The 22,791-nt window shown below is 41.0% G+C and overlaps 1 protein-coding gene across 1 annotated transcript; it reads right to left on the minus strand.

Annotated features, from left to right (window-relative positions):
- Positions 1–5,415: 5,415 nt before the first annotated feature.
- On the minus strand, positions 5,416–21,587 carry LOC137588767 (TANK-binding kinase 1-binding protein 1-like). The gene is made up of 9 exons (XM_068306036.1): positions 21,345–21,587; positions 18,286–18,411; positions 16,080–16,184; positions 14,147–14,294; positions 12,184–12,386; positions 11,561–11,622; positions 7,715–7,830; positions 6,063–6,841; positions 5,416–5,544 (listed from the first exon to the last, which is right to left on the minus strand). The coding sequence occupies exons 1-9, from the start codon at positions 21,585–21,587 to the stop codon at positions 5,416–5,418; spliced, it is 1,911 nt and encodes a 636-aa protein (XP_068162137.1).
- Positions 21,588–22,791: the final 1,204 nt, after the last annotated feature.

Raw genomic sequence — 22,791 nt, forward strand, 5'->3', positions numbered from 1 at the left:
GAACTTTATTATAGAATTTGACTTACGATGATAGTTTTACAATATGTTGATGTATTACTGACTTATTACATCTGAATAGAACAACCATAAAAAAAAGAAACCTGTCTGGAAGAGATCTGAGGCTTATTGGAAATGCAGAAAAAACAATGACTTCTAAGAATTTGGTGTTTTTGAGTGACGCCTGCGTTCTGCTGTCTATTTAAAGTAGTGGCAGCGTTTGTGTGTTTCTAAGTAGAGAGATGTTGTTTTTGATCAGTGAGCAGAAATGGCTGCTTTTCACCACTTATTGGCTTAGCTTGGGTGTTTTATTTATACATTTTTAAAAAATCTGTTAGGCCTCGCTTTAGGCGTCTACTTTAGCTTCTCATGTAATTCTGACATAGTTTGTGGTTTTTGGCCCGGATGGGTGGGTGCATTTTGGGTTTTTTTCCTGAGGTAGGGTATGTACAGTGGTTAGCGGCACAGCATTAAACTTGTAGGAAACAAGCTTTTTATGAAACTTGGCAGATGAAGGCAGGAGGTTTTGAGGTAAACAAAATGGGTCAGGGGCTTGTTTTCAGGAGTTCTGCTCTTTGGGGGCCAAAAGGTCAATACTGGGAACATTTATTAAGTTCATATTTATATGGTAGAAGCCATGTGAGTGGATTAGCTGATCTTTTCTGAAATGATGTTTTATGTGCAGTAATTATTAACACAAGATTTTTGCACCTCCATAATTAAGATACAGTATATACTTTTAAAAAAATATTTTAAAAAATTATTGCTTCTGGCTCTGTTATAATTAAAAGATGTGTTGATGGCAGTCAATGTGTATTAGACAGTAATTAATACTTCTGTTTTGTTTTAGGTTCTTTTGTTTCACATTTGAGTGAAATAATAAGTTTCCTCAAATTAATGGTATAATGAGAACCCTTACCCTTTTTCACTACAGTTCATGCCCCAACTTCACCTCAAGTGAATTTACAAAAAAAAAAAAAAAAGAAGGAAAAAGGAATCAATTTAAAAATAGTTTGTTTTTCCTTTTTTATATACACAATAAAATATATGGTAAGAGTTCTGTTAGGTGAAGCTTTTAATGTAGCATATCTAAGCAGCTAATATTAAACCAAACTTCATTTTCTAGTGTGCACATTTAAGAACATTTGAGGATGCAGTTCATAGACTGAACACGTTATATGTGCTTTAAAGTACTCAAGAATAAAAACGATCATTTTACTTTAAAATATTTCACATCCCCTTACAGGGCTTCATGTTTCATGAGTGTCAAAGGATTTGAGGTGAACAACAGAGAGCAAAGGATAAAGAGACCAGCTCTTAAATCACTTCAGTGCAAGTTCCAGTTTATTTATAGGAATATTTACAGACAGAAAAAGTGACTCTTTATATACCTCTGTTTTTTTTCTTTTTGCTTATCACACTTAAGAAGAATTTGAGTTTTCTTCCACCACTCAAATGCTGTAGTGTGGCCGTTATTTCTCATTAGTGTTGTGGAGAGTTCATTAATGTTCATTCATTAGTGTGAGGTCACCGTGTGCCTTTAACGTTACCCATGAGGATAACCCGACTCACATAAGTACTTAAAGGAGAGCTGAACTACAAGAATGAAAAATCAGACTATTCTGTTTTTTAAGGTGTAACAGTTTGCCACTTGTCTCCTGAGTTAATCAGATTTAAAATAAATATTTAACACGGATTTGATCTTTTCACCAGCTGGTTTTGTCTGTCTGTTCATCACCTGAGTAAACCAAGGAGTCCGTTTGCTGTTAGAACACGCGATGAGAAAAAAAAAAGAAGACAACTGATGCGATAGTTTCAGTTTTTGAGGTTGACACATAGCGACCTTGAACCACGGTGTGACTGACCTCAGCACAGCATCCGTATTTGAGGATATGTTGCAGAATAAACGTGTGTGTGTGTGTGTGTGAGACACACTGTGATCTCATGCTGGGAGTGAGCACTCTGTAATACTGCTGCTGGCCAACATGTATTGGTTGCTATGCAGCCCCCCACCCACCCACCCACATACATCCAGAACCATAAACCACAATGTAGCATCTTCCAACACTCTGTAACAAACAGCAAACATGGTAACCATGTCCTGTGTGGGTTCTATCTATCTAGGTGTGGGGACAAACTCTCATGACTGTTCTTCTATAGATCAATAAAATGACAGAAGTACCTGAACCGTACCTCTACCTCAAATTACATAGTTTTACTTTTAAATTAAGTTTAAACCCTTGTGGGGTCACTTTTGTTTTTGGATTACATCATCAGATCAGATTGATGCGCTTCTTTCCTCGCTGCATTTTGAATTATAAAAATATGCACCACAGATATTTTTTGTTAAAATACAATAACCAAAATCTTTCAACATTCCTTTCTGATTCAAGACTGTACTTGTGGTTATACATGTTCAGTCTAGATCATGTGATCATTAATGACCAGAGCTTAAAAACTGATGGATTACTATTCATATTTGGGAATTAGTTGTGTAGAGGACATACCAGTACAGTACACAGTGAACAAAAGAGGAAAGGTGCAGGGTGGTACTTTTGTATAACTAGGGTATCATTTGTACTTGGTAGTTCACATGATATATAAGGATTTTCAGACACTCCAATTATAATTTGTTGACTAATAGAGTACACGTTGCATTAGCCAAACACACTTGCAAAATACCTGTCTGTACACAATTTTAAATATCTTTACACAATGTGATATAGGAACATACATACAGCATAAAATAGTTTCATTACAGCCCTCTTGAATTTAATGTTTGAGTATCTCTGTGCTGCCTTTTTGTCGTGTCAGACTGAGTAAGTAACTCCTTTATTCATCATTAGATGTTCAATCAAGGGAAGACAAGTGTACTTATTTATGATATTTCCAGAGTTTCCTCACAGGAAGAATTTTTGCAGTGGTGGTGGCTGTGAGCAGAGGTCTTCAAATAAACTGTCTAATCATAATGTTATAAAGGCAAACAACAAAACAGCACAGACATACTGATAGGTCCAATGGTTTAATTGTTCAGTATTCAACTGTGTGATCTTTGACACGCCGCGACTGATCAACAGGAAGTCAATCAGGAGGTGTAGATCTCTGAGGGAGAAAGTTGTAGCATCCAAATTAGCGGAAGCCACCATAGCTTATTCAGCTGTGTTGCATCGTCCGGGTTTATTTGACTCTCTCTGACAGTGTAAAATCTGTTCTTTAAAAAAAAAAGTGACAGGAGGCGTGAGTTCATGGGTCAAACATGTTTTTTAAATCAACTATTAAAACTGTTTATGAAAACATGAGCAAAGATGCCCGCAAACAGCTTGGCAAGATCTAGCTTTTTTTTTTTTTTTAAATAGACAAAATGATGTAAAAAGGATAATGATGCAGAGGCGATGCTAGTGAATGCTGAGCAAGAATGTTAGCTTATCAACAGCAGGCAATGTCTGACGATGTCTCAGCAATGTTGCTGCTTTCCTAGACGAGCGATTGGCTGTGTGAGTAGTGTTAGCATAAGCAATAGAACAATTGAATGGAAATGAGGTTTCATTTGTATTAAACCAGAATTATCCTTCAATCTAACATTTCTTGACACACTCCTGAAACAGGAACTGGAAGTTTGCAGAGAAGGACGGTTGATCAAGAGAAGTTACCTGATGTAAAGAAATGAAACCTACATCCTACATCATCCTGTTACCGCAATCACTGCCCTGTGTGCTCTTATCTAGTACATTTCCTCGTATGTATGGGTGTATATGTGTGTGTTCTTATGTGTGTGTGTGTATAGGGACATCCCCACATTAGAAACTACAAATGTGATTGAAAGCCTCAGATTTGCTGACATCGCTGCGACTTTCTGTCTTTTTGTTCTATAAAATAACTGCAATGCAAGCAGATCTTTGAGTTAAGATTCCACTCATGATATAAACTAAAGCATGTATCAAAAGAAGAGTACGGTACTGTCACCCTGCAGATAGAACTTTTCGTATCGGAGACGATGCTTTAGGTATCAGATCTTCATGGTAGAGATGTACAGCAACACACATTAAAACTTGTCAGAAATCTTGATCTCATGCATCCATCTGTGTGTTTGTTCTTGAATTTTCTTTTCTTTTATCCTTGGGTCGTCTGGACATTCGTGACATCCACTTGTTTTGAAGCTCAGATCTTGAGGAAGACCCAGTTGACAATTAAAAGTTTTTGCACAGAAGCCCCATGCAGTTTTTACATCTTCCACTCCTCTCTATATACAGCAGTGTGCAAGCACATGGGAGGGACACCAACTCCAGAAGTGGTGCGTTGACATTTGCAAAAATATATCTTGATATTTTTTTGCCTTAAAGATTGACAATATAAATAGTAAATTATACAGCGAAAATATATATGGGGACTGAAAACAGACACGTTGTATAGAATATGCTAACTTAAAGTGCTAAAATACTAGATTTTTAAAAATTTTTTTGGAACAGGCCGCAAGCATAAAGGTATATTCTGACCAAAAACAAAATTGCCCTACTTAATAAATAAGACACATTATGGCCCCGCCCTGCAGGGCACCGTCACAACTGCATGAACCTAACCGATCCAAACACGCTTTCATATTCATTTCACCGGATTTCTTAGCAGATGAAAAGTGAGACTGGAATGTTTTAGAGAAACATTTCATTTCAAAGAAATGAAAGCAAATTGGCATCATCGGAATTCTTTTATCGGTGACGTTACATCCTTCCTTTAGCTTAAAAAAAAAACAACATTCCACAAAATCAAAATCCCACATGTCATTAACCTCTCCTTGGCACGTCCTCAACACAATCTTCGTCTAACATTGTTGTAAATATAATGTGTGTGTGTAGAAAATATCCAAGCAGGTGTGAGACTTTAAAGCTAAGTGGTGAGAATAGTCTGTTTAAAAAGATGCTTCTGATCTCCTTGGTGGTTTTACTGGTGAACGCAGGAACTAACTCTCTGACATGCGGAGCCCCTGAAACCTTCCAGCCTGCCTCTCGTAACTCATCTTTGGCTTACTTTGCGAAATCAAAGTGTAGTACACTGTGAAGCGAAGAAACAACACGACACCTGGAACTGGCTGAAACCACAGAAGAACACTCATACGGAAAAAACAGCAGCGACCCGACCCAGTAATTATACAGGCAGGACTTTATCAAGGGGCGATCTCCAAAGCATCTCCGCATGTGGACTCACAAATCCAACGCCAACCCGTGTCTGAACACTGAAACATACCTGGGGCCCGAGCCCGTTATTTGCATCCTTACCTATAGATTATCGCACGTAGCTAACTGGTTTCGCACCAGTAAATGGATCGCCTACGTTTGACTTTCCATTTGGGCCAGGTCTACCGAACTCTTAAATGTTTTTTTAAGAGGAGAGGGCAGAAGGGAGCCGGTGGCCTGCTGGCGGCGTTCAGATCTTGCTGTTCTCCAGGTGGGAGTCAATGTGCTTGATGAGGGCATCGTCGGGGTAATCGACTGGGAATATCAGCTGGCAGAGAGGGCAGCTTCTCATGTCGCTCTCCTCGGTCTCCATCCAGAGCTGCAGAGCAACACACACATAATTAGAAATGACAAAAAACAACACACACACTAGGCCCTTAACTCATGCTGCACTTCCACTTCCAGAAAGTTTCTCTAGGAACTACAATCCCAAGGTGGTCTACAGATTCCTTATTTTACTCCCTGAAAAGTTACTGGTTTACAGATCAGTACTTTATGAAAGCACAGGAACTTTTCTGGGACTTAATAATTTAATTTCAGACAACTTTTTTTAATATTTCATATATTCCGTTTTGTCATATTAAGAAAGAAAAAACAGAACCCTACAATTTTCTCGATTTGAGACCACGACAGCAACTCAGACAATGATGGACCGAAGCAACCTGGAACTAAAATATCCCGATGCTTTGCGTGGAAAACACGGCTTTAGTCATCTTGTGGGAGGCAACACAGTTACATCACCACAACATTGTGCTCTCAACAAAGTTTTTATTGTGCAGTTTGGCCGAATATAATTACAAAAGCTATTATAATGTGATAAAACATGCTTAAACTCACATTGATTGAAGGCCAGGACTGGGCGTGCTCTGCTGTCATGTACCCCGGCTGGGGGTGGCAGTTGAGGGTGTTGGACCTCTGAGGGATGGGGAAGGCCGAGCAGGACGCAGGGCCTCTCATGACGCCGCTGGGCACCGAAGCAGAAAGCGTTCCCAGTGTCCTCGGTGGGCTGATTGGATGCGGGCAGGTCCACTCCTCCTCATCCTCAGAGGACTGAGGGGGCTGGGGGGCCGGGGTAGAAGGAGGAGGGGGCTCAAAATGCAGATGGGCCACCTCAGACAGTGGGAACGGCATCTCCCTGGAGTGGCGCATGGAGCTCTCATTGTCTCCTCCTGCTCCACTTTGATGGGCGGATGGGGAGCTTCTGTGCTGAAGTCCACCATGAGGAGAACCCACGTGTTGGGGGGGCTGTTTAGGGTAGCCCTCGATGTAAGGTCGAGGTTTAGGCAGTGTGGAGACAGGGTCCAGGGAGAAGCGGGGCGGGCACTGGTAAGCCGAGGGGTCTGCGACCTCGGAGTAGCTGCGCCGGCCTTGGAAGCTGGCCCTCAGGTGCTGGCTGGGGGGGCGACTGGAGTAGGAGGCCGGGCCGTCGTTCACGTCCAGCAGGGGGGAGCGGCGGTGCATGTCCGGGGAGAGGCGCTGCAGCACCGGCGAACGTCTCTGTTGGATTGGGGAGTGGTGAAGCTGAGGCGGCGCCGGGGAGTGGCGCTGTGAGATGGGCGAATGGCGCTGGGATACCGGAGAGTGGCGCTGGTGGTTGATGGGAGAGTGACGCTGGACTGATAGGGAGGGGGGGGAAAAAAACCATAAAATCCTTTATTCGTGTATGATTTAGGAGTCCACTTACTTTTGTCTACTTCAGGGTTTCAACTCCACTCTTCTACAACAACGGTGAGCTATCAATATTTCCAGCCCACACACAGAGAAAAAAATGTCGAAACACTTTTATTACCTTCAAATATTTTAGCGTTTTTCATTCAGTTGACAGAAACACACTTTGGTGTATTTTGATCTGTTCAGGCAGTGTTGCACAATTTTGTGCTGGTGAGTCAGTCCCCCCTCTAGTCACCACTTCAGCTCCACTACGTGTATCAGAAAGGAAACATCATTTATGGCTGGCTGAGGTGTTAAAAGAGGAGGAGGGGGGGAGAGGGCTCATCTCCGAGCCTATGAATGAGGAGGAAAGAGTCATAAGAGACGGCTTAGTTCACACTTTGAACTGTAACGCCCAAGAAAAAAAAAAAATCCCACTTCTCATATATCAAAAAATTAAAGAGTGTTTTGTTTTGTCGTTTATTTAGTGTGTTTTATGTTTTTTTTTTTTATACATCTGATGTCTACCTGGTAAAGAGAATGCATGTGTTGTTTATGCTGCAGCGGTAGACACTCTACAATGAGGCGATGACTGTGCGTGACAGAAACAGAGAGGTGTTTTTACGGTTTAGTATAGTTTTACTCCACATCTGCTTCTGTCTTTAATTTTCAAGTGAGAAAACAGAAGCAACAAACCATCACCTGGCAGCAAATAATACGGAAACAGCAACTGAGGAATTACATCAAGCTAAATATATAATATATGTTATCAGTAGATTCCTAAATTTTTTTATAACAAGCTCATAAAATATGATGCAATGTTACAGATCACTGCTAACCTGGACTAGCCTGCTCCTGCGAGGCTTTCCTCAGGATCTCCGTCTGCTTGGAGCTCAGTGCTTGGAGGCGCCCCAGCTCCTCCGTCAGCTCTGTGTAGGCCAGAGCCAAATTCACCCTGGAGGAAGGTGGAGAAGAGACAATTGCGTAATTATCATAATCATTGTCATCATGAGGTACTACAATGCAGGTGAACAGGGCACTTACATACGTGTGCAAACACTGTGTTCTCAGTTTAATCGTCGAATGGTAACCGATCGGTGGTAGGTAATCAAAGGCTTCCTTTAATACTACTCCTAACCGCTCTGCAGCACTGACACAGCCTCACAAATCAGGCTGGCTAATTGAGCAGGCTTACAGGCTCATATTTTTAGAGCGCAAGTCGCAGTGCATAATTGAAGTGCTTAAAATCACACCATTTCATGCAAGATGTGTCATGACTCTCTGGGGGCTGTACTGACAGAGAAACTCTATTTCAAGAACCATAAACCAGGATTTTTGGCTCACATGCTCCCGTGTCTTTTATCCATGACAACAATCCGACTTTGTCTTGCCTCATTAGATTAAAACTGGTCTGAATCCCACAACTTAAATTACTGCGAGTCGAGCTGTAGATGCGGGCAGATTTGACATTTACTTTAAGTAGTTAAAATAAGTGTTTTTTATTACAGGACAGGAAAAACACAGTTATAGCTTGCCTCATCACTTCTTTATCATAACCTGCTTAGTCTGGACCTGATGTGTACTCATTCCAGCACTGATAGCGTTAAATTAGACTGTTCACTGCAAAAAGGATGAGATGTGAGACCCTGAAATTTAACTAGAAATCAGTTGAGATAATAACTTTACACCATCGCTGTGAATAATTTCTTAAATTAAGACCTGTCAGCTTTGATTAGTCTCATAGACAACAAATTTACACACTTCCAGATACTAAACCGGCATTGACTTTGAAAGTTTTAAGACTCTTGCAGTAGCTCATCTCCCTCCTGTCGTCTATTTAAGTTTCTGTTCTTCAAATTTTAATTTCCTTTAATAAGGTTTTCATTTTATTTCATTTTCATGTCCACATTTAATACTTTTCATGCTGTTTTTTAACCAAAATATTTTTTAACGTATCTTCCTCATTGTCTCCCCTAACTAAGATCTGATGAAACGACCTCCGACGGCCGACTTAACGTCTTTGATTATTGGAATGCTACCAAATTCATTCTTTCATAGAGATTGTGGCAGATAGACATACGACAAACAAAGCATATTCACATCCTGGGGAAACAAATAAGAGCAGAGAACTTCCACTGCAACACCGACACCTAAACAAAGACCTACCAGAGAGAAAAGCATTTAAGTTCCTGTCTGCACAGAAAATAACACACACACACACACACACGTTCACTACTGCTGCTTCTCAGCATATTAAAAGAACGCTGCACATTTCTCTGTACTAATTAGACTCATTAGAAAAGATTGTCCTTCAGCTTTCAAACTATATACAGGATATGACCATGTTACAATTAAAACCCCAAAACTGAGCTGCTTCCAGGACGCATTTTTTAAAATCGCAAAATAATCTGCAATAAAATCAGGGGCCATCACTCTTGAAGATAAGTCATAATGTCCGATGGGTGGTTGGGATTTGTCGCTGGCCCACCTGATTTTCCCAACCATCTGCTATGACTCAAGACGGAGTCATGATCAAACCCCCTTTCCTCCCTCATCTAAAAGCAGTCATCAAACTTTGTGGTACGAGTCGGTGGTAAAAAACCCCCTGAAATGATTCAGGGCTAGACATTATTTGTTAATTGCATCGGTAGGAAAACTTACCAGCACGGTGGGCAGGCAGTGGGGGGGGGGGGGGGGCATGTATGATACTGATGGGATCATAGCTCCTGTTAAATCTCTTAAGTAACCACATCAGCAGGTTTACTGCGTCTTGTTTCCTTTGTCTTAGCTAGTATGTGCTGTATATGTGTGTACGCAGTGTGTACGACGTATAGTATAGTTTGTAGGAGCGTGATCAGCATCGATAATACGATAAAATCAATCAGGTGCACGAGTACTGTATATCGTAGTGTCTGTGGGTGTGTGTGTGTGCGTGTGTGTGTGTGTGAGATAAAGTGGATGGAGCGTGGGTTGAAATCTGACCTCCGATCTGATCCGATGAGAGCGAGGCGTCGCTGCAGCCTGTGAGATCTGAACTCCTATTTTATAGCTATTAAATGTTCTTTTTCAAACCGCCTGGCGTTTGCTCGCTCACATTAACAGCATGGCCTTTCACTGGTCGGTTGTGCTTTGTGGCAAAAGTAAGATATTCATTTGTTCTTAATTGAAAAGAAATTAACAAATTGATTTTATGCTTTGTTCATGGAGGGAAGAGTGCTAAACGGCGAGGCCTTTCGAGCTAAATAAATCGTCTCCTAAATCTTACCTTCATGTTATTACATTATGTTAATATTAAATGTCTCTTGGTTTGTTTCGGATTTTTCTGCATGGCTATCTTCTTCAACTCAAAATCATGTAGTGATTTATTTGAAACAGCCTCGCTTTATTGAAAACTTGAAGGAAACATCAGTCGCTGCATGTGGCTTGTGGTTGGTGAGGGTTTTTTGGGGCAGATCATTTTAACTTCTACAGACGTTCGATGAAATATGCGAGTAATGTGTGAACGGTAATTGTTCAATGTTGAAATTTTTTTTCAAATCTGCTTAAGGTTTAGTCAGATGCAAAAAAATAACAAACAAAAAAACAACAATAACAACAACAGCAACCTGTAGTTAGGATTTGAAAGTACTAGGATTTAGGTTACAATGACAGATTATTCCCCATAAAAACTATTTTGACTATTTTCAGATCTCAAACAGTACTGGAACACACCCCAGTGGCTAAAATTACACAAAATCCTCTATAATCTGTACTGTACTCATGTAATCTAAATGGAATATAAATTATATGCAATATTAAACTCCTGATAGGAAACTGTGCAATGCTGGCACTTAATTTTCCAGATTCTTAAATTCAGATTACTGTTGTAGAAGATGTGATTAAAGAAAAACCCAAATCAATCTGTGCAGTTTACACTAAATGAGCCCAATTACAAGAAAAAGCAACAGAAAAGGAAGAACATTACTTTATAGGTTTGCTGTGGGAGTAAAGCGGTATTGGTGAGTAAAACCAAAAGGTGACCGAGGTCTGGAAAAAGTAGTGGGCTCCTACCACATGCTTAGTCAAATCTCTCTTAGCTTCTGCCTTCACTTTCAGTTTGCTCCCCATCGAAACACTTCTGGGGTTTTGTTTGTGTGGGAGTCAGCTGCCCAACCTGACGTGTGTGTGTGTGTGTGTGTTGTTTTTTATTTTGTTTTTTTACATTTTCTTTCAACTGGAACATTTAATAAACAGCCTGAGGAGTTTCAGATGAGAATCTTCCTCGTCTCTCAAAGCAAAAGGACATTTCTGTCATCGTCTGAAGTGACTGAGAAGTTGAGTGGAAAGATAAATTTGATTTTTTGTGTGTGTAGTGTTAGCTATGGACAGATAAGATCTGATGCCTCACAGAGATGCCCAACCCACACACAGGCGTCAGGAAATGGACGGGAAAGTATCCTGTGCTGTGCTGACACTGCCCCCTGCTGTTCAGGTTGGACTCCTGCAGGTCCTCCTTCCAGTCAGCAGCAGCGTTCCAGCTGAGTGTACCCACAGACTAAATATTAATACTGTCTCTTTGTGAAACATTTCTCCTCATTGCTCACATCCCCTCTCTTTTTGTTGGATTATCTGTTGCTGCCTGACATTTGCCTGTGTTTTCTGCCCCCTCCCTCCAGCCGGGACAGCGATCTGCTGTGGTCACTTACTGCTCGTCTCCCACCTTCTTTATCCACTCCACATCGCACTGCTTGCACGGAGAAGTCATTTCCTGTCGAAACAGAGCATGAAATTAGATTAGTGTGAAGGTGCCGGTGGAATACAGGACAGAATCTGTCAGACAATATGTGTGAGGGTAAAAAATAGTCAGATATAAGCGTCTGCAAACAGGTCCAAGCCTTGATTATTATTCAATTACTGTGTGTGTGTGTGTGTGTGTGTGTGTGTGTGTGTGTGTGTGTGTGTGTGTGTGTGTGTGTGTGTGTGTGTGTGTGTGTGTGTGTGTGTGTGTGTGTGTGTGTGTGTGTGTGAGTATGTGTATGTGCTATGTTTGTGTATCTGGAAAACAGTAGATTTTAATGAACGTGCGTGTACGAACACTGTCCAGTGATCACTTTATATTAATTAAAGACGATTTAACGGACCTTAACATTTTAGCTGTGCTTCAACTTATAACAGCAAATAAGTCAAATGTGTTTTTCGCTGTAACTTGAGACTCAGTAGAGACACTCTTCCTATAGATTGAACTGATTTATGCAACATTTCAGGTACTTGACATGGGTTGTGTGCTGACAAACACGAACCGCCCACCCGTGTGACATCTGACACTAACCCGGTCCCTCTGGCTGTTCTGCAGCATCCTCATCTCCTCCTTAAGCCTCTCACACTCTCCCTTCAGCTCCTTTTCTCGCTGGCATGCCCCCTGGGCCTCCTGCCGCGCCCCCTCCAGCTCCGCCTCCAGCTGTTGCAGCTTGAGGTCGGACAGGGCGTCCAGGCTGCGGGAGCTCTGCAAAGTCAAGGCCGGACAGTCCAGCACTGTGAGGACAAAAAAAAAAAAGAAGAAGAAGAAGAGGGGTGACATTAGAAGATATGAATGTGTTTTCCTGTTTCACCCCGACTGACGCGGCGTTCTCCATCCGAGGGCAGCTTCTACCAGATTGTACCTGGGTGATGTGATCTGTGTGGGCACGGCTGTGATTCAGCTCCGCTAACGCTGGAAGCCTCCTCTCCATCATACATATGTGGAATAAAGTTAACTCTCATTTAATTTAATGCAGATTTTGATTTAAATATAAGAGTTTTTATGCAAAATTATGTCTCTTCTTTCCTTCATCGAGATGTGTCATCGATAGAGGCATCTGTCGATGTGGCGGAGACAGTTTCTAGTAGCCAAAGAGGGCAGAGTTCACCATCTTGTGACTCTTCCAGACTTTCTTTAGTAGCAGGTCGTTCTGTCTGTATTGCAGGCTCAATATGATGGATAGCGCTGACCTGGAGAGGATATTTCGTTTCATATTCCAAAATGTTAATAGATTTTTTTTCTCTCTCACAAATGCAGATGATTCAGTGGAGAGGTCCTCCACTGTTAGAGCCTCTTTGAAACTTTTTTTTTTTTTCCATTTCTGACAGAGGAATTAATTTGCATTGTTATCAGTCCATCTCGCAGGTTTTCTAGCGTTTGCTAATGCAGACTAATCACAATACAGATCACTCAGCAGTGCAGATGGCAGCAACAGGTGGAATAATACAGAACAATCCTCAAATTTCCAGTTCCAGGCACTTCGCTCTTTTGAAGCCAGAATGTTTGAATTTCAATCAGCAGTACCCTGGAAGATCTGAAGTCTTTATTTCTGCAACTGTGACTGGGGAGTTGGAACAATATACAGTATGTGGTTCTCTATAACAAACCGAGGATTAACCCGACCTCAATTAAAACGATTTACAGCCAGATTGTTGGATGTGATTAAATATTGAGAGAAAAATGAGCAGTGATGAGCAGAGATAGAGAAATTCTAAGCTTCTTTTTTTGAATGGTGCATGAACCAAACTACCGACCCAAATAATCTCACCCATCCATCCATCTGTCCATCCATCCATCCATCCATCCATCCATCCATCCATCCATCCATCCATCCATCCGTTCTCTCGGACCATTTTTACTTAATTACGCATAAACTACATGATGGATTATTGTGAAACTGGGTGGTTTACGTACGAGCAATCATGACATTTTGGCAATAATCCTGAATCCATTTATAAAATATAATTTGTTTTCACTAACTATTAAGTAATAATTCCAAAGTTGGGGTGAGTTCAATGCCCAAAAACGTCTCATAATGAAGGTCAAATGATCACAGGACTGTTGCTTTTAGGTGACATTGACATAATGGGGAATCTGAGCTTCCTTGGTTTACGCTCTCTTAGTGCCGTCTAGTTAATTATGAATTGACATGCAGATTAGATAAACCAGAGACGTGTTGGTATTAAATTTTTATTCATTCTCTTTCTCATTATTGAGATCAACAGCATCACGGATTCATTTCATTTTTATTATCACCGTAATCATAAAACTCTCATAAAATACTCTTTGATACTAAATAGGAAATTATTCCTTTTGGGTTTTAATAATAGTGAAAGAACTAAAAAAAAGAAAAAAGAAAAAAGAAAGTGATGCTTACGGATTGCTTTAAATTCAACTGGGTGGGTAAAATCATTTTGCTGGATTTTCACGTACAGAAATTTAGACTAGGTCCGCATAAAGCAGTATTTGTGATGATGATGATGGTGTTACTCACTGTGTGCGTCCGGGCCGGCGTGGAGCTGCAGGTACTGCATGTCTTTGCTGTGCAGCTGCATGTTGAGCTTCTGCAGGGAGCTGTCCCTCTGCCTCAGAGCCGACTCCAGGCCCAGGATTCGCTCCACGTGCTTCTCCACCAGGCTGGTCTGAGGATCAAACACATCTCCACTGCTACATGTAGCTACAGCATGTATGCATACATACATACATACATACATATTTTTTAAAAACTGACTTTAATGATCCCCGTGGGGAATTTTTTTTCATACTTTTACGTATATTCTACACATATATACAGTGTAGAATATACATATACATACACACGCACGCACATGCACGCATGCACGCACACACACACACACACAGACACACACACACTGCTATGGCACCTGCTGCCACAACTGATGAACGCATGAGGAGATGTTTATATGGCGGGTTTTATATCTTTAGCATCCCTCGTCCCAAATTCACTTTGATCACTTTTAGCTGCTGATGCTTGATGTCAAGAGCTGCTCATTCTCATGGATCTCATTCTCATGGCCTTCATTCTCATGGATTTCATTCTCATGACACAGTTTATTATTACAGATGAGGGGAAAACCAAAAGCACTTATTCAGCTGGAAGTCACTATCTACTAAATGCACAACATTGAAAATAAAATGGGTTGGAAGATAAAGCTAAAAACTTGTTGTATTACATGATAGGAATTCCTGGTGTAATGAGAAAGAAAGGACTTTGCTAAATTGAAACTTTATGTTCTCACACGTACAAAAAACAAGGAGGTTTTGTGTATCATTGACTCTAAAAGGATTCTTCTCTCTGAAGGCTTGTTGATTTACTGCTAGAAGTAATAAAAAGAAAGGTTCACTCAGACGTTAATTACTTGGAAATGAGGAGTGCAGCCTGAAGAGCATTTTCAACGTGATGTAGTGCAATTTATGTCGTCTTAGTCTTTTTGTTTGTACTTTCAGAGCATCACTTACATTAACCTTCACCTGCCTCTGACACGAGGGAGTGATACAGACACTGAGTAATGTTGAATTGTTTCATATTCTACCTACATGGTATGTCTGTATGCTACAGAAACAGACATCAGGAACTTTATTTCGTTTTTAGTCCCAGCAAAATAAAGAAATTTTATTTAAGACAAAAATCACACTGAAGCTGCAGAAATACAAATATTCTAAGTCTAAGACTAGACACTAGAGTATAATTTGATTACATCTTTTATTGCCTTTTGTTTTGTAGCTTTGTGTTTTGTGTTTTCATCCCTTTCATACTTTTCATGAAGATGACTAATATAACTCCTGAAAACTGTTACATATTGTGTTCTGTGGGTAACTTCTACATAATATGTGTCCTTCAAAAGTTGAGATTATGCTGAGTTGCATTATGGGAAATGCAGTATCTGTTGCTCTGGCTGTCTCAGCCCCCTGCTGCTTCAATTTTAAACACTGATTAAGTTGAGACAAATGGGTGTCAGGACAGAACCCCTGTCCAAATGTGAACCAGGAACATTGCAGTTCAGGGAATCGTCTTCCTCAGCCAGCAGCATTTTTAATGTGGCCACGAGAGAATTTAGTACAACCTTTAAAAATGCAGGGAGTACAATACTCAATACTAAATCACTTAATCACTTAATCTACTACTAACAGCCTGCACTCTTGTGGTGACAATATTTATACCTGACCAGTCAATTTGTGCATATACGTCCGCATACTTTTGGTAAAATAGCTTATTTGGCACTTAAAATGAAATCATCCATAATGCACATTTCCTCTATGGGATCTCGGGCATGAGCTTTATGGTTTATGTTGGGCCCCATCAGCAGAGTGTGACACAGAATGATTTAATGGGCCATATGGCTCGTGTGCAGAGCGACTGTAAATTAGCGAATGCACAGTTCAGCAAACTGAATAATTCCTCTGACCATCTTGTCGAGATCCCTCTGGAGGTTGCTCTTCTCCATGTGAATCTTCTCATAAGCCTGGATCACATCCTCAAGCTGCTCCTCTCTCTCCTTTCTCTTCTGGAGCTGAAGCGAAATAGAGAAAAGAAGAGCTAAGAGCTTTTAAAAAAAATTTTTTAGGGAGGAGGATTTTGACATACATTATCAGTTTTCTAACTTCCGAGCAAAGTAAAGAAGGAAAAATACGCCCAAAACTTTCATTGCTAGATTCATCAAACGTTTTTTCGTTATGTAGTCGAACTGAGTTATGACACTGAATCCTAAAAACACACTAGACTGCATATAACCTCCACCAGCTTGACAAATGCATAAATCATGTTCTTGACATCTTGCTGGTTTAGTATGCAATCTGGCATGGATGCAAAAATCACATCCTGCTTTGACAGACCTGCGGGGGGGGGGGGGCAAACATTAAATTCAGGGATGTTTCTAGAGCAGGTGAAGCAGGGGATTTTTAAGAGCATGCTCTCTTTACACAATGTGGAGAACAGCAGGGAGAGAAACAGCAGCGTCTGGTGATAAACAGGGAGTGTGTGAGGACAATGACGTCGATGGCTGCTATGTGTCGGAGCAGGGAGGCTGAATTGCCGTGCCTATGGTAACGTATGCTTGTGGAAAATTGTCGCCAAGGTGAGGAGGGCAGAATTACTGCAGAACTGGATTTCTGTAAACGCCGTTTCAAAATAAAGAAACTTTATTTTTAGGTGTTCTCATTAAATGTTCTCCTGAGTCTATATGAGAGACAGTTTTGCTGTATCGTGTCCTTGATTTATCCACTAAATAGTCATATTTTATGTTTTTGTTCAATTTTCCAATGGCTGTAAATATCCTCTAGTCACTTTTAAGTGTATTTATTTTTCTTGTACTTAGTACCACTGGATCAGGGCAACAAAAGCACTTATTTTTCCCTAGTGTGCTTCTTTTCATGTTTGTAACGATCCATCGCTGAAACCTTTAGAGAGTCGCTGTAGTGTCATGCTCAGATTAGCATGGGCTAAAAAATATATGCTCAGCTGATAACCTTAGCAGTCACGTGACTCAGACATGTGAGGAGAGGCTGCATCAATTTTAAATGCATCTTTACTTTATGCTTTGCGACCTCTGATTTCTGCTAATGTCGCCCCTGACAGCACATATGTCACCACTTTACCTTGATAACTGCAAGTCATCAGAATGGAAAGGGATCAAGTTTGCATCTGTGTGTGTGTGTGTGTGTGTGTGTGTGTGTCCTAGCAGAGCATGCTCAGTGAGCCGTGACACATTTCATCACTGAATGCTCGTGTCAGAACCATGTGACCTTGGCTGTCCAATGCTAAATGTTTCTGCTGCTCCCATAAACCATCCCCTTCCTTGAGCTCTTATTTTCTTCTTTACCTCTGGTACGACTGACTTTACTGCTAACTTCCTGTGTCAGTCAGAAACCGGGGATCAGGGGCGCGGGGGTCAACTAGACCAAACATATTACAGTCGCCGCCACCATCCTTTCATTCCATCTTTGGAAGGAGAGTCATTCAGGTAAATGTATAAAGGTAACGTTCACATTCTGTACTTGAGGCCTGCGTTGGGAGCATCATCCCAGCATGAACTGCAGGACCCTGACTTTTTTCTTCCATTCAGCATAATCCTGCCCAGGTTTGGGCCCAATTATACATCCATTTTAGAAATAGAACACCAGCATGAAAATCCCATGTCACACTAACGCTTGGACGTTTTTTTGTGTTTTTTATTTTATTTTTATAACACTCAATCCCAGTAATTCTGCTTGGGCAGCAGCTGTGGTGCTTAATTAGTTCTGGGTGTCCTTCTGTGTGTGTGTGTGTGTGTGTGTGTGTGTGTGTGTGTGTGTGTGTGTGTGTGTGTGTGTGTGTGTGTGTGTGTGTGTGTGTATGACCTCAATTCACTCTAAATTCAATTAAATCACAAGCACGGAGGTATTCCTGCACATTCCAAGCACAGAGGATGAGCTTTCCTGTGTTTAGGTTTTTTTTTATTGCATCCAGTGGGTTTGACAAAAAATAAAATTAGCATTTCCGCTTATTTCACACATATCCCATATCGCCTCTGCCTTCTCTCTTATCTCTGCTTTCTTTTGGCGCCTCTCTCCTCCCTCTCCGCTTCATCCATCGCCCTCCCTCCCTCCCTTGCGTGTCCTCAGCTCTCCCCTTACCTCATGGGTCAGGACGTTGACTCTTTGCTGCAAGTTGCCATTTTCTGAGTGTAGCAGCGCCGTCTCCTTGTTCTCAAAGGAGCAGTAGGAGTTGGTGTTCTCCCCAAACTCGTTGATCATGGGGAACTGCAGGAAGAGACACACAATAATGAGGGTACGGTTCGTTTGATCCGGTTGAGTTTCAGCATCATTTAGAATTTCATGTTATATAATGTTATATTCCATATTTGTGTCACTGTAAACAAATCCCTCAAAAAGAAAGAATGAACAATGCAAAAATAACACGGTGTCATTTTTAAAAAAAAAAAAGATGCTTCATACATTTTTAACAGCTGAGCACTTTGGGTTTGTAAACAAACACATATGCAAACAGTTATAAATAATGAACAATGGGGTTATGTGGCGGAAAATAAATAAGATATATACTTTGTGTTTAACTCTTGAATCACTAAATTTTTTTTTGTCTTTTGAGATTTATTAGAAATAAGATTTATAAAAGTATTTCCAGTGCGTCGCCTCAATACGCCGCATAAATGTATGTTATAAAACAAACACATACAGCTTTGATGTCACAGCAGCTCATAGAAATACTTAGAACATGCAGAAATAGCTGCTTTATATGCATCAGTACAGATCATAAATACACATTCTAAAGCCTGACTGTTATGTAATTCTTTACTGTGTGCATTTATGGGGATTATGTACTGCGATTTGTCTCGTTATTGAGCTAAACTGTTGTTTGGTGTCGGGATCTTGTGATGGAAAAACAAATAATATCGCTGCATGTGATTCAACTTAAATGAACCTATTTACATTTAGAGTGCCAGCCATAAGTACGAAGGGCCTTTTCATTTTCTGTGTGAAGTCATTGCTGCTGATGTAAAGTCTATTTCAGGAGCAAACAACCTTTTTCCATTTAGCAGAACACCTCTCTCTCTGCTCAGTTTAACAGTGAATGTTCAGAACACAGGCAAAACTCCCTCGGGGGGGTGGGGGGGGCAAGACTTCTCACACCGCTGAGCATGGGGAAAACGGGAGAACAGCCTCACTTCAAACAATGCTCAAAGCGGCAGGAAGCGCTCCCATCTGCATCATTACAGCTGCTACTCAGGAAGCTTGTATTTAGACAAAGCCTGCAGCAATACTTACAAGTCCTCAGCATAAACCTTAAAATAACAGAAAAGAATCAAGCGTTTGACAAAAGTTCTCCCCACATGAGAATTTAGAATTATCTGGACTCAAAAGTGTTGATTCTAGGTTATTATCCACATCTATGGAACTTCTATACCTGCTTTATCAAAACCAACACCTGTGTCTCAGGGAACAGGCGCCACACACACTGGCACTGAGGATGTAGAAAACCTTCAGTAACAGCTGCTCACTACAAGGAGGCAGGAGTTTTACACTCACGCAAATGTCCAAAGGGGAAAGTTAAACCGCTTTTCAATTGGTCGGCAATTTCCATCGATTTATACGACAAAATGCACGAAAAACATTTAATGTAAGTTTTTGAGTTTAACCCAGAATCAGTGTTTTCCTGAAGCTGCACATCACACAAGAGTCAGTTTCTGTACCGACAGCATCCTTATTAGACGATAATGCTGCAACAGCATGCATCTTTTTGGAAATGTCTTCCTCAGCATTTCAGCTACAGCAGCCACTTTGATAATTTATCGTCACTGAATCCTGTTTCCTCGTCTCCGGTACAAAAGAAGTGCTTTGCTACTGATACGTCTCTGTGGCATCACAAACAGCTCGCTGAGAGAGGGAGAACCAGTAAAAAAAACAAGATGAGGGGAAATGGGGCACATTAGACTTTTGGCTCCATATAATTCATGGAATAAGGAGACAACTATAAATAAGAAGAGGAATATCCAGGAATTGATTTATTTCTCCCTCGCTCTTTACATCATCATCTCCTTTTACTGCCTCATTTGCCTTCTCTTGTGCGACCTTCTGGCCATTTAACTATTTTTTCCACTTTTCCATTTCCCTCTCCCTCCATTCCTGTATGCTAATTCACCCATTGGCCCGGCTACTAATAGGAGGTGGATTTCTGCCTCATCTCTTCCTCATTCAACCAGAAGGCTGTCTGATTTCCTCTACTAAGCTAACAAGCCTGGCTACGCAGGAATATCCACGGTATCGCTGACTCAAGCGGACACTTTTAATTTAAATCTGCAGAAACATTTTCAAACCTTCCGTGCACGTTTCCAATACCTGAACTACTGTGAAAACAGTGGATGACCCACTCCGCGTCTGTTATTCACTTAATATTTGTTAGACAAAACTGCAAGACAAATTAAACTGATTCAAGATCGATAGGTCACGTGTGGGATTCTTAGAATCTGTTTAAACATGTTCACAATCTTATAAAAGCTGCATCTAAGGACGTCATTGGAGATAATTTTTTAATCAGTCCAAAATTCATGTAGAACATTCTCGCTGCTAAATTATTGGCAGTTAGGTTTTACATAATTCAGTAACTTGGATCATATGGTCACATTTGAACTGGGTCTAAAAAGTTGATTTTTATCTCAACAGATTTACGGAAAAAAAATAAAAAAATTAAAGTCTACCAAAAAAGGTCAACTAAAGATCAACAGGGAAACTTTCTAGTTTGATGACACGTCTCTGACTCCTTCACATCTTCATTTATGATGGAGTCAGGTTAATACTTTCAACGTGGGGTTTTAACAGTTCAGAAACCTGTAATTTGGGACAGAAATATGAGTTACAACTTCTCCAGCCTTCTGCCAGATAATATCGAATCATTTCCCACTTTTATTCCCTTGGTGCTCCAGGAAACAAAGCCCACCAAAGTGGGCTTCCCTTTTATCTCTGAATAATTCCACTGCTCTGAATGAAAATGGAAAGAGCTGAAGAGGGAGTGGACAGATCTCTCTCCTTTTGAAGCACTAATAATAAATCACAAACAAACCAGCCATATCCTCGTCCGGAACTGGAGGCCTTTCGTCTGATACGAACGAGGACGAAAATAACATCAATAATTCTTTTGCCGAGGTCTTGTGATGTTTGACTTTGTGAGAAGCCTTCACCTTTATCTCATAGATCTTCAGCTTCCTCTTGATACTGGTATTCTCTCGCTCCAGGCAGGACAGCCTTGTCTTGATGTCCTGATAGGCAGTGATGAGGGCAAAGTGGGAGGCTGAGTAGACATCGTCGGGGGGTAGGGTGGAGGAGTTCCACGCCACGCTGCCACAACCATCCTCCCTCAGGCCACCCGGGTCGCTGCTTCCTCCCAGCAACCCCAGCTCCCCTCCGCCGAACAGAGACTGCATCCCTCAGAGCCTCAACCTGAGGACAGACACAGACAGACGTTTGATTATTGAATATTAGACTACCAGTTTCCTTCTTTTCAATATAACGCGCCCACACCCACCCATTTGGAATAGTTATTTTACTGTGAGCTGCATTTGACTATCAGTCGTGCTGCAGCAGTGCTAAAAACATCAAGCAGACTTCTGCTTGCAACAAACACGAGAACAAAGCAGCATTCAGCTGAAAGCAGTCGGACTGCTGGCACAAGAAAAGTGTAACATTCAAAAGGAAAGCGAGCACAGAGAGACACGCAGGAGGAGGACTGAGGGACATCAATGATATTTAAAAATGACTCAGTGCTTATTATCTCTTCACTATCACTTCACATGCAGGGACAGTATTCTAGTTAATGCACTCAGTATGTTTATGTGTAAGTTTTATCCAGGGGTCTCCTTCACAAAGCAGATTTGTGCTTTGTGGGATTTTGGATAAAAATTAACAGAAGTTATCAGATTAATGACATGGAAATGATATTATCTCTGAGCTGAGTCTAGACTTGACCTACGTGATTAATCTGACGGTTCAATGGAGGCTCCTCAGTTTGGAAACCATTCATTTGTATCCCATCAAAATGATTAATTAAAGTTACGAAGGATTAATCACCAGGCTGCTTCTTTTTTCAAATCAGCCACGCATCTGTCTTTTTGTCCTGCTTATGCCATCGCTGTAAGTTTAATTCTTGAATTTTAATTGTCTCTTTATTAAAGGTAAGCACTAATTCATGGTGGCATTAATCACAAGGCGGGCGGCATCGATATAAGGTGACGCAAACCTTCCTGGACGAACTGAAAAAAGGGAGGCGAAGAAACAGTAAAGAATTTAACCCAAGGTTTTATGAGGTCTTGGGTGCTCTGTGGAAAAATAACGAAAGAGTTCCTGACGTGGTTTGAAGTCAGAAGAAGAACACACACACACACACACACACACACACACACACACACACACACACACACACACACACACACACACACACACACACACACACACACACATACGGTGTGTGGATCGTGAGCTACCTATAGCTAACACCTGAAGCGCTGGTATACTGCTAGACTACTGTCAAACATTGTGGTGCCCCATGCCAGTACTGAATCCCCCCCCCCCCATTAAGGCTTTTTCCAGCTTTTGCTCTTAAAGTTTAGCGTCTCTTGAGGACTGTATCAA

Source organism: Antennarius striatus, chromosome 21 (assembly GCF_040054535.1).
Source record: "Antennarius striatus isolate MH-2024 chromosome 21, ASM4005453v1, whole genome shotgun sequence".
NCBI lineage: Eukaryota > Metazoa > Chordata > Actinopteri > Lophiiformes > Antennariidae > Antennarius > Antennarius striatus.

Excerpts from the sequence above, each read along its gene's own strand:
- LOC137588767 (XM_068306036.1), bottom strand. The coding sequence starts at position 21,587 with ATGCAGTCTCTGTTCGGCGGAGGGGAGCTGGGGTTGCTGGGAGGAAGC. Across the intron at positions 12,387-14,146 it reads CGCCGGCCCGGACGCACACA|TGCTGGACTGTCCGGCCTTG; the intron begins GTGAGTAACACC and ends TTGTCCTCACAG. Across the intron at positions 7,831-11,560 it reads AAGAAGGTGGGAGACGAGCA|GGTGAATTTGGCTCTGGCCT; the intron begins GTAAGTGACCAC and ends ACCTTCCTCCAG.